The 13,091-nt window shown below is 38.4% G+C and overlaps 1 protein-coding gene across 1 annotated transcript in view; it reads left to right on the top strand.

Moving 5' to 3' along the window:
- Positions 1 to 4,928, top strand: part of LOC120798914 (polypyrimidine tract-binding protein 2-like) — a 36,302-nt gene extending 31,374 nt beyond the window's left edge. Inside the window, 4 exon segments of the mRNA XM_040143706.1 lie at positions 174 to 290; positions 2,243 to 2,342; positions 2,483 to 2,560; positions 2,842 to 4,928. Of these exon segments, the coding sequence (XP_039999640.1) occupies positions 174 to 290; positions 2,243 to 2,342; positions 2,483 to 2,560; positions 2,842 to 2,971 (425 nt within the window). The 3' untranslated portion in view covers positions 2,972 to 4,928.
- Positions 4,929 to 13,091: the final 8,163 nt, after the last annotated feature.

Raw genomic sequence — 13,091 nt, 5'->3', positions numbered from 1 at the left:
TAAGGGTAACCTGTAGGGAAACCACTGTAACATCACTTCCTCAATAAATATGTAACCAACAATTAATTTCATGGATGTGTTATGATAAATGTATCTACCTAATGCTTTGTATCAGCAAATGTTGTCAGGCTTTTATGCTTCTCACCTGCTCATAATTTTTTCTCACCTTGTAGCTATGAGCCATTTGAATGGTCAGAAGGTGTTTGGTAAAGTGATGAGAGTGACACTGTCAAAACATCAAACTGTGGCTTTACCCAGAGAAGGATTGGATGACCAGCTACTAACTAAAGGTAAGAGGATATCTCCATTCTGGTAGTGAACTTGTCAGTATCTTTGTAATTGCATTAAGTTGTGATGTTGCCAGATGAACAACATACAGTGTTACCGGCCTAAGTCTTAAAATTAAATATAGCAGTCATATATACAGTCCAGACCATAAGTATTTGGACAGTTACACATTTATTTATTTTTTTTATTCTTCAGGCTCTGAGCTTCAGCAAATTCAATTTGCAATAAAAAAATAGATACTACATTAAAGTACCAAGTCTCAGCTTTAATTTCAATACGTTTACATCAATATAGAATTGATTTTAATACGTATTGCCCAGAGTTTAGTGGTTCAAAAGTAAATGGACAGATACACATGAAGTCAAACAAAATCATCATATTTAACATTTTGTGGAAAATCCTTTGCAGTCAATGACAGTCTGAAGTTTTCAACCCACAGACATCAGCAGACACTTTGTATCTACTCTGGTGATGCTCTATCAGATGTTCTCAACTGCAGCCACCTTCAGCTCTTGCTTGTTGTGGGGTCTCTGCCTTTAGTCTGGTCTTCAGTGAGTAGAATGTGGCCCAGTTGGACTGAGATTAAATGCTTGAATCGGCCAGTCGAGGATATTCCACCTCTTCACCGTGACAAACTCTGATGTTGCTTTGGCCATACGTTTAGGATGTTGTTCTTCTGAGTGATGAAATGTCGTCCAATGGGTTTTGATGCTTCAGGCTGAATCTGAGCCCAGAATGCTCCTGTATACCTTTGCATTAATTCTGTTGTTTCCGTCAGCAATGAAATCATCAATAAATGCCAGTTTGCCAGTTTCATTGGCAGCCACTCAAGGTCAAGCCATAACACAGCCACTACCATGTTTGACAGATGAGGTGGGGGCTTTGGGTCATGAGCTGTTTCTTTTATTCTCACCACATCATTCGTCTATCGATAGAGGTTGATTTTGTTCAGAATTGTATAGTTTTCTTTTCTGTATTCTTTTACAAATCGCAGCCTGGCCTTTCTATTTTTATGGTTTACCAGGGGTTTGTATCTTGTGTTGAATCCTATGAGGTTATGGTCATGAAGTCTTCTCTTGATCATTGACAAGGAAACATGTACACCTACATCCTGGAGAGCATTCTTGACTTGCTGTGCAGTCATAAAGGGGTTTTTCTTCACCATGCAAATGATTTTCATCCAGACAACTTGTGCTCCTTGGTCTTCCAGGTTGTTTGCCATTTTCTAGTTTTCCTGTCTCATTATCTTCTTCACTTGTATGGTCACCTGTTCACTCCTATGAAAGACATATATCTGTCAATATATTGACAGACAACTCCAACTTAGTCTAAGTGGCAACTCTCAATTCTCAGTCAACTCTGAGCTACGTATGAGCTCTTTTGTGCATGAACTAAAGTTGAAACAACACACAGGTGCCCAAGAAACATTTAGCAGCCAAGTGACCAATTACTTTTGAACCCCTACAATTTGGGCACTATGTATTAAGAGGACTATATCTCTCACACAGTTCTTTCACTGTTGCTGTAAACCTACTCAATGCAGCATTGGCCTTAAATGCTAAGAAAGCCTTTGACCAAGTAAGCTACAGAAAAAAGTGAGCTTACCAGACCTCTGTAGACCATTCTTCATCTCGGCTTGAGGCTACATTAACTACTACTAGCTTAACACACCAGAGTTTCTGACCCAATTGTCGAGAATCAAGTTGCATTTAGAGTAATGTAGGCCCTAGGTTTTTACAAGGAGAATGTGTGGAATGAAAAAGAAAATACATACAAGTTTTGGCACAGTGGTTTTTCTCACCCCAGGTTTATTTTTTTCTGAAGCTTTATAGTGTGGGTAAAAGCAATAATATATAGTGTTAAGGCCTAAGTTTATATAATAGTAATAATAATAATAATAACATTTTACCCAACACTGTTGTCATTATGTCGGTATTTTGTTTTTGTATGACAGATTTCTCTGGCTCTCCACTTCATCGCTTTAAGAAGCCTGGATCCAAGAATTTCCAGAATATCTTTCCTCCCTCCGCAACACTTCATCTCTCCAATATCCGGTAGTACAACACTGCACATATTAGTCAGATTTCTTCCTTTTTGTATCAGTTGGGCAAATAGTTTAATTAGAGTAGCGATCTTGTTGACTTCATGCTACTTTCCTTCAAGACTGTAAATAATTTGTCTTTTGCATGCCCAGGGATGGTGTTGGAGAGGATGATCTACGTCTTCTGTTCTCTAACAGTGGAGGAACTTGCAAGGCCTTCAAGTTCTTCCAGTAAGAAACAATTCCATTTGAAGCTCTTTAAGACACTAAAAATTTCTAAAATTTCTATCCTGAAATCTTTTTCAATATATGTATGCTTTTCAGAATGAAAAGGAGACGATCTATCAAACCACATTAGTAATATCCTCTGTACTTTGTACATGCAAGATTAGTGGCTTGTTATACTCTGAGTTGACTTTCCTAGGAAGTAAACAGAGCTATGCACACAGACCAGAAATATAAACTTTTATGGATATTTTTCAAAAAATTCAGCGCTGCTCTTTCTTCATCAGGGACCGTAAGATGGCTTTGATCCAGATGTCGTCAGTAGAGGAAGCAATCCAAGCACTGATGGATCTTCACAATTATGACATGGGAGGGAATCACCATCTAAAAGTTTCTTTTTCAAAGTCCACCATCTAACCCTCACACCCAACTCCTACACGTTAAGATCCGCGAGGAGCAAGGAAGTCACTACTTTTTTCCTTTTCAACATGTTCTGTTAACCTCTTCTGCGTTATCCCCAAACCTTGAGTGGTATTAAGTAGTACAGTATCACACATAATGTGATTAAATGTCCAAAGCTTAAAATTAAAATTAAAAAACAAACATCATAAAGTTTCAGGTAAAATATTCATAAAATCCAAATTCAACAAAGTAAACTTGACCAATAGAAGCAGTACTTAACCCAGCCCAAGCCCATATGCAGTTTGCAAAGTTTACCAGTTTTCCTGCTTTTACCCATATAATATCTTAAAGAGCAACTAAACAGCAGCTAAAAATCTTGTCTTTCCTGACCTCCAGAGGTTTAACTTTCACCTTGCTGCAGTGATGCAGAGGTGAACTCCTGGGTCTGTCAGTACATCGTGACATCATTGTTGGGTTTAGTTACAGGTGCAACAGTGGGCACTTCTGACCACAGCCAGGAGTGATGCAAAGCGTGGTCAGCATTGAAACAGACTTGAATTCTCCCTCTCTCATTTCTCTTGAGGTTTGAGTTCCTGTAATTAATGATCTCTTATTTTCTGTACATTGTGTTGCTACTTGAACCTTTTCTGTTCCCAAGAAAGTTCCCAAGTTTCTGACACACACATCCTCACCATACTGATTCTGACCTCCAAACCTCATCCTATTTGTTTGTGCACTTTGTGCATTCAGAATTAAAAAACTGTTATCTTGGAAATTTCATCCATCTTACAAGCATAAGGGAGCAGATGGTGTGTTATTCACTCTGTTCTCTCCTCTCATCTGCAATGTAAATATTACCAGTTTTACATTACCAGCACCCAATGATACTTTGTAAGGATTTTCACAACCTACACTATAACAGCTCGCAGCTCTAGAAAGTGTTGCTGCACTACATACAATCACTTACAATGTTTCAACACCAGACGTAATTTAAGATAGAATAAACTACGTGTGGTGCAATTTCCAAAATCAAGAAATTTTTTTTTTTTTTTAACTGTGAACAATCACTTTCAAGCCATTTATACATGATGTTGATTAAAAGCGACAAGTTCATTGTAGCCGCTCTATGGGGATGTTTAAAGGCTTTCAGGGAAATGTGAATAATAATCTGAAGCTAATGATGCTTTGTTCAGGACAATTGAGTACTCCCCAAATTTCCTTTACAAAATAACTTGGAATGTATTTACATTAACACTTTGTAATAATATTGAGGATCCAAAGGTGGAGCTTTTCCTTGAAGAATAGAGCCATCTGTAATGTTCCTGTTTAAATTCCATCCAATTCTTTTGAAAACTAATGCGTGCGCGCGCACACACACACACACACACACACAAAAACACAAACACAGAGGATGCATGCTTATGCTTTTCGTTTAGACAAGGTGTCAACATGTGATTTTGGTCTTGGTTTTCAGATTTTGGGAGGAGACCTGTTGGGACCAAAGTACATGTGCCTTTAGTCTGTGATCTGATTTTACTGTTGATTCTTTTGTGTCTTTAAACGCTTAATTTTGCTGGTAATGTTTGTTGATCCTGTGTTGTAAACTTGTAGAAATTGTATTTTGTTAATTTTTAAAAAATAGTTGTGAACCACATATTCCCAGTCTGGCAAGATAAGCAGAGATGCAAAGAAAACTGTCACTGTTTGAACTGAGGTCATCTCCAACTTTTTTTTAAAGTTTTTTTTTTTTTAACTCATCTCTGGTTCTTACTTGCAGCTGCAGACTTTATTTTTGGATAGTTCTTCTTTTAGGGGATTGTTGTAATTTCTTTACTTGAGATGAGATTTTTTTTTTTTTTTTTTGTCATAAAATTTCAGATTAGCACAAATTAAACACATCTTTTCTACCAAGGAGCCCAAGTTAAACTGTGTGTTTTTGTGTGTGTGTGTGTGTGTGTGTGTGGACTGGGTTCAGACCTCTGCTCTCATCTGTCTTACCTGTCAGCCTGTCAATAAACTTCTCTCCTTCTGTTCAGTTCTGTCTCTCTGCTCTCACTTCTGTCTCTTCACTTTTCCATCTTTGAGCTGTTCTGTTCTTTCTACATTTCTGCTCAGACATGAAAACAGGTGGTGTGTTCACACTATGGGGACAGGAGCAGAAATTAATTTAACGGATCTCCTCTAGTCCTAGTTATGAAACCCTGGATTGTTCAGTATTAATTAAATAAGTAATTTTGAAATAATCAAAAATAAATTTTAAAAATATATAAATGAAACAGTAATTTGGGAAATAATTTAAGAATTTATTAAAACAGCACTCATAATTATGAAATGTTATTTCATCAAAAAAATGTTTTCAAAAGTCTGTTTTTATTTGATTATGAATTTTTTTTTCCATAACACTTTTATGTAATGACACCATTTATTTCATGTCACTTCATGACAGTGGCATTGTCACCGACCTCTCACTTTCAGTATACAGACTAACATCTTTTATGTAATTAGCTTAACAAGACTGCACATACTACCTACCAAGCCTGCTAACTAGCTAGGCAGAGTGGTGAGCTTGGTTTTTTATTCAGCATTAAAGTGAAGAGATAGTGTTAATGGCAGCAGCTAAATTGAGCTGGTTAATTCAGAGTTACCTCTGCCAGATTTTGAAAAATAGTAGTCCTCAGAGAAAGACACAACTCTGTGAAGACTGTGAAAAGACAGACTTTCTCTGCGGTTGCACAAGCTAACAGGCGTTACCTAACACTGCTAATACTGACTCTTCACTTTGATGTAATAATTCAAGCAGTTTTCGCAAACCAGCCTAGGTAGCTAGCTGGCTAGTTAAGCTAAGGCTTAAAAGCTAAAGGGGTTTAGTTACTGTTTATTTTAGGGTTGGGTCATGATATTTGAGTTTTCGAAGTGATTACATTATAAAAAATACTGTAGCTTATGCAACGATCATTTTTAAAAAAACATATGTTTTCTCTTGTTTTTACCGGTGCCTGGTAGTAAGTAACATGTTACTAATGGTTGAATAGTCAAATAGTAACCAGTGAATATCTAATAGTATTTTTGCTTGAAATGCCCATCCCTAGTTTATTTACAGCAGCACCTAGGTAGTTGATTCAGATTAACTTCGGCAGTGTTGTTGCTCTAGCTAATAGGAGCTAACTGGTTTCCTGTGGCAGCTTGAGCTAACTAGTTTAAGAGGGAGGGGACGTGATTGGCTGAAAGTCGAGAGGGCGGTGACATCAGCACTGTCATGAAAAGTGATTTATAATGAGAAAATCTCTCATTATAAATAAGTGACTCTACAAAGTCAAACTTGACATAAAAGTATCATTGGGGAAAATGCCAGTATGGAAAAAACAGACTATTGTTGACATGCCCTTGAGCCTTTAACATGACTGCAGCTGCCCCAGTGGAGCTGTTCATTTCCCATCAGATCCAAATGTGGTTGTATAGCTTCCAGATATGAATGTGTGTAACTGAGTATGGAGCAGTACATTTGTGCTGCAGTAAATGTTAAAAAACCAAAACGGTATCTTTTTGATATGCAGGTTAATACACATTTTTAAGTGATCCAAGTAAAGAAAAGCTATTCCCTGTTTGAAATACAGGCATAATCCACAAAAATCCGTCATCAAAAGCTGAACTTCTCCTGTCTCGTATTCAGAAATATCAGGCTGTTGACGTTATAAACCATATTGTGTATTTCAATGAGCCTTTAGTATAATTGTAGAGTACTGTCCTACAACAGGGGCTGCTGTAGTACTGATGTATGTCTAACACATGCAGCTTTGTATTTTAGTGACAATGAATATTATATCCAATGTCAAACTTAAACATATTTAATGTGGTCATTTTTGCTCAAAACACACTGGCTAGAGTTTTTCAGAATTTTCCTGCTCCACTTTTCCCTTCACAGCAAAGCAGAAACCTCTAAAACATCTGTAGTTTGTGTATAGATTTGAGGATGTATCTATACTTACTGAGCACTCTATTAGGAACACCTGTACAAATGCTAATTCATGCAATTATCCAATCAGTCAATCTTGTGGCAGCAATTTAGTGCATAAAATCATGCAGATACAGGTCAGGAGCTTCAGTTAATGTTCGCATCAAACATCAGAATGGGGAGAAAATGTGATCTCAGTGAGTCTGACCATGACATGATTATTGGTGCCAGATAGGTTGGTTTGACTATTTCTGAAGCTGCTGATCTCCAGGGATTTTCATGCAAAAACCGTCTCTTGAGTTTCTCGTGAAAAAACAGAAAACATCCAATGAGCAGCAGTTCTGTGCCCAGAAACGCCTCGTTGATAAGAGAGGTCAGAGGAGAATGGCCAGACTGGCTGGAGCTAACAGAAAGGCTACGGTAACTCAGATAACCACTCTTTTTCAACTGTGGTGTTCAGGAAAGCATCTCAGAATGTAAAACACGTCCACCTGTGAGGTGGATGGGCTACAACAGTAGAAGACCACGTCAGGTTCCACTCCCGTCAGCCAAGAACAGAAATCTGAGGCTGCAGTGGGCACAAGCTCACCAAAACTGGATAGTTGAAGACTGGAAAAACACAGCCTGGTCTGATGAATCTGGATATCTGCTGAGGCACACAGATGGTTGGGTCAGAATTTGGCATCAACAGCATGAATCCATGGACCCAACCTGCCTTGTGTCAACAGTCCAGGCTGGTGGTGGTGGTGAAAAGGTGTGGGGAATGTTTTCATGGCACATTTTGGCTCCTTAATACCAAATCAATCATGGTTTAAATGCCACAGCCAATCTGAGTATTGTTGCTGACCATGTGCCACATGTGCCATGCTTTATGGCCACAATTTACCTTCTTCTAATGGCTACTTCCAGCATGATAATGCACCATGTCACAAAGTAAAAGTTGTCTGAAACTGGATTCATGAACATGACATTGAGTTCATTGTACTTCAGCGGCCTCCACAGTCACCTGATCTGAATCCACTAGAACACCTTTGGGATGTGGTAGAACAGGAGATTGGCAGTGTGAATGAGCAGCTGACAAATCTGCAGAAATTATTTGATGCAATCATGTCAACATGGACCAGAGTCTCAAAAGAATGTTTCTAACATCTTGTCGAATCAAGGCCACGAAGAACTGAGGCTATTATGAGAGCAAAAGGAGGCCCTACCCAGTGTTAGTATGGTGTTCCTAATAGAGTGCTCGGTGAGCGTATTTCATAGCCATATGTTTTTTTGAAACTAGCCAGTATCATGTAGTGATATGATTACTTTTGAAGCCAGACTCTCCCCTTAATTGTAGATATCCAGGATGATTCCGTTTCCAGTATTCTGGTTTAAATAAAAAGCCATGCTGTGACACACAGAATTCTGCTTCAGAAGGCTTTTCCATCCCATTATAAGGTTATCCATCAACAAGAGCTTTGCATTACAGCTTTGCTTTAAGGATAAAAGTGTATAAAGGGAAATGAGCACTAAGTGAAACATTTGCTCTCATCTGTCTGGTCTCTTCCTTTGATTTCCTTATCAAGTAGTCACTAATGAAGGTCTTATTATGGCACAGTGAATCTTTAAAAAGGGAAGGACAGAGCATGAGAGAAAGGAGAAGACAAAAGAGAGAGTAAATATAGACTAATGGACTCATTCTGGGTAATTACCGGTCTTTGGTTTAATGAGGTGTGATTCAGTCAGATTGGAGCTGCTGTAGCCTCAGCTGCACAGATTGGTTTGTAGTCCTTTATAAAGTTTGAAGCCAGTGATCAGCAGGACTAAACACACCAAACAGAGATCCACTTTCCTGCTTGCAGGGCCCCCTGACAGTTGGAATCAGGCACACTGTTGAGTCAGGATAGAAAACCCTAGATCGAGAGACTAGGGTTAAAGCAGACTGTTTCATTCAGGCTCCAGAGACAAACTTCAGCAAATCTTGTGTGATTTTGGGGTTTAGTTGGTACGGTAGAACAGTTGCTGCATAACAATAAAAATACACAAACAGCTCATATTACTCTTAATGAATCCAACAGCTGTGAGGATGAAGAAACACAGTTTATCAGGTTAAGATGGACCAGATAACCACAATGTCCCCGATTGTTGCATATCCCGCCTCTTTCTCCCCAAACTCTCAACAATTCAAAGTATTGTGATGGTCCTCTTCACTTCCTGTTTGGGCTGAACTTTGTGGGTGGTCCTTTTCCTTTTTTGGAAGTGAAGCAGGAATTGTATCTGTACATCAGCCATGTAAGCTGGTGGATTCAGTCATTATTTTTCTCTATGCCTGGGTATATGATTTGTTGTATGGCTTAGGTTTTGCCTTGTGTTCATTTCCTTTGCTCATTACACTTCACTTTCCATTCATGCACTCAACACACCGACGTTACTGATCTTCATACTTAATGCCTTTGAGCCAGGTTGTGATAAATTGGGGGCTCGTTTATAAGGTTGTGATTTGGGGTTTTGTAAGTTGCTAAATGGCATCTAGTTGGCCTAATTTGTTGATTAACAAGAATTTTTTGGAGAGATGACACATGATGTTAGTTTGTAGAGAGCATTGGTCTAGTCCTTCTGTGTGACTCATTGTTTGGTTTTCAGTCTGCTGACAATTTGATAAGTGAGGAGAAACTGCAGTGTGTATAAGCCACTTGTACTTAGAGTTGATTTTGGCTGAAAGCACTTTTGGTGGGCTCGTATACTCTAAATTGGTAGATTGGGTAAGATGTGATCATCACACGCATTGAATTTTTCTAGGGATTTAGTAGTGTAATTTTGTCGTTGGTTTTCTGCATTCAGTGTTGATTCATTTGAAGAATTGTGCAAGCTTGTTGTTCTCGAACAATTTAAACAAGTACATGACTGTAACTGCATACAGAGATTTTTGAATTTTGGTTTCATTCTGCTTTAAATAAGGTTCTACGGAGAACTAAATCCAAATCATTAATGTTTTCTGATTGAGTCAGATATTTGTTTAGATTAATAATGTTCGTGAACAGCAAGAAAACAGGCCTATATTTTTGATTATGATCAGCTGAAAGAAATAATTTTTTAATCAGGACAAATTATTTATGAATTTTGCTCCAATTTATATGGTACGAAATAAAGATTGAGTCGTGAACAAGTTTTAATTCAGTGATATAAAGTCATACCAGAAGTCACACCTAGTGTCACAGCACAAGTACAGTAAGATGAATGTATGATCTTTTTGGAGTTGCATATATTGATTGTTTTTATAAACTAAGTTTTAGTTTTCCATTTGTCTTGGTCACACAGGTTGGTGACAAGAGGCCATTTTTCTCCACCACATCATTCTGTAAAGGTGCTTAATAGAGTAATCCAACCATTTAGTATTGCATTTCCATACAATCAGCCCTTATGGCATCACTATGACTTATAAATTATACCTTATTTTGTTGCCTGTCAAAGCTCCTGCACAGCCACACACAGGACAATTTAAACTGATTTCACAGGCTAAGCAGTACAAACCATGCCAAGTTCATTGATCTTTCTGTGTAAAATAGGTGGAATGCCCTTTAAATGCAGTTCACATTACATGCAGGACCTCTGTAATCCACCAGAGGTCAGTGTGAACCAAGTCCTGCAGCTGAAACCAGTCTGTCTGCAGGGTAGAAAACTCAGAATAATAATCTCGTGGAAGGAAGAAAAAAGTCGTGAAACTCACAATTAAGCCCCTCTATCCTTAAAAGAAAACAAAACACTAAATGTGCATTATAGTATAATAATAGTGATATATCAGTGAACTGAGTTTGAAGTTACTGACAGGGGGAGAACTACTGTGAGATGAGACACAAATATATGACAATGTAATCTGCGTCTTTGTCTGTGTCTTTCTGTCGTTATCAGTCAGGGTCATCTCCCAGTATATTTCATAACCAAGCCCTTATTACATGGCCTAGCACACACACACACACACACACTGTATACGAGGAGAATAAAGAGAGATAGACTTACACTGACTATGTCCAGAATGAGATCATCAGCAATCGCTTCATACAGATGGCTGATAGAGCTTTAAGCCAGGTGATGCTCTTCTGAGCTCCACAGGCAGTGTTCACCTGATGTGAAAAGACTCTAGTGGCCATGTTGCATGTCCTTAGCTCTGTGGACTGTTCATTACCTGACTTACCCATTGACTTACCTGTTTGAACACACACAGACACAGGTAGCAAACTCATAAACAACATATATTTAACAAAATGTCAAACTTATCTCTTTAAAGGATCAGGCTGGTATTATTCTACATTTTTCCGATTGTCAACAAATCTCATTAAAAGACCCAAACAAACAATTTGTTAGTCCACTACTCAGTACTTTACTTTGTTCCCTGTCTGTTTCTAGTAACATTAATAATTTAGTGTGCTACTAAGTATGACAGTGTGACAGTGAGCCAGCTGCACAATACCAGGAGCCTGAAACTGAAGCCAGTAAAGGGAATTCAACCATCATTCATTTTATTATTTACACCTGTGCTTTTCCTACTGTGACGTGTCAAAATGTCTTATGTGAAAAAGGCCTGTTGACTCAAAATTAAAATACTGTGTGTGTTTGTGGTCATGAAGGAACATGTCACCCAGTGCAACTATGTGTCTCACTGATGTCTTTCTTAATACATTTTGGACAACATTGGAGCTCTAAGACACAGAGGAATGAGATATATCAGAGATCTTATTAGTAGGATCGATTCATTGTTCAATTTGCACATTGGATTGGATGACAATGAAAAAATATCACCAGATCCTATAATACAAAAGATGACAAGAAAAGGTCTGTAAAACACCTGTTTTTTCTCAGCATGCAGAGAAGTTCCATCAGAGGAAAAGTAGCCCACTGAATGTCAAGTTTAACTTTGAATGGGTCAGTTCACCCAATCTATCCCTAGTGAGATCAAGCCATGCAGACAATTTGGAATTTTTTTTTTGTCCCGGGTTTGAAATATCTGCGTCTGAATTATCAGCCTCAACCCAAAATATGGTGAAAAAATAAAACACTATCGCGTCTTTACAGAAAGTTTCTCTGTTACTCTGAATAATCCACATAGCTCACTATCCACAGTTTTCATCGGGGACTTTTTCTTTAGCAGAAAATAGCTCCACTTATGTGGTTTATAGAGCGTAACACTGACGTAGTGTCCGGACAAATAACACATTTTTTAAAATATAGTTTTACAATGCTGCAAGCACCACAAATGAAACTCTTTTCACCTCCATTGTATTAAGGTAAAGGTAGACATTTAAAACCAAAACTGCATGGCTAGTGTAATGCCATTTGGGTTGAACTAACCCTTTAAATTATATTTCAATTTTACCAAGTTTAATGACCTCACATTTAGATCTCTACTGAGAAATTGTGTTCTTCCATGATGGGGCTCACTTTTCTCCTTCTCTCCTAGTTTTGGGTATGATCTGCCATTATATATAATTATATAATATAAAGTTCTCAAGCGAAGCATTCACCTTGAAAAAGTCATGTAGACAAACTGTGGTGCTGCATTTTTTTTTTCCTGATCAACTGCAAAATCTGTCAGTCTTAATAAGTTATGCTATGTCAGGTGCACTGCAGATGTTAATTTCTCCAGAGACATCTTTCTGTCTGTGTTAGCACAACATGTGAATGGTGTCCTCCCTAACTTTTACCCAGTGCATGCTGGGGTTGACTGCATCACCAGGAAGGAAAGAAGGAAGTAAGTTAGAAAGAAAGAAAGAAAGAAAGAAAGAAAGAAAGACATTTCTGCTCATAAAGATCTATAACTCCCCAGCTGACCAATAACATGTAGCCTCCCTGATGACCTCAGAGCCCCTCCCCTGTGTTCGGTGATGCAGATGATCCACATGGTTGATCTGTTCTTCCCATCCCCCTACATACCTCTATTGTCCTCACTCAGTCCTTGGTGGTGTGGGGGAGGGGAGAGTGGGAGGGAGGGGAGTAGGGGGTGTAGGTCATGAGGAGAGAAGGAGGAACAGTGCACGCAAACACACACATATACACACACAGACAAAAAATGGAGGGTATAACATGTATCCATGACTTGCAGTGACATCAGTGCATCAGTGTCTGTAATGCCGTCATATTGACTCCCAACAGAAAGCTCCATTATAACCAAAGACTGTACAACACACTTAAGTTCAGATGAAAAAG

This window comes from Xiphias gladius, chromosome 14, assembly GCF_016859285.1.
Source record: "Xiphias gladius isolate SHS-SW01 ecotype Sanya breed wild chromosome 14, ASM1685928v1, whole genome shotgun sequence".
Classification (NCBI taxonomy): Eukaryota; Metazoa; Chordata; class Actinopteri; order Istiophoriformes; family Xiphiidae; genus Xiphias; species Xiphias gladius.
This window is presented reverse-complemented; position numbering and strand designations above follow the sequence as displayed.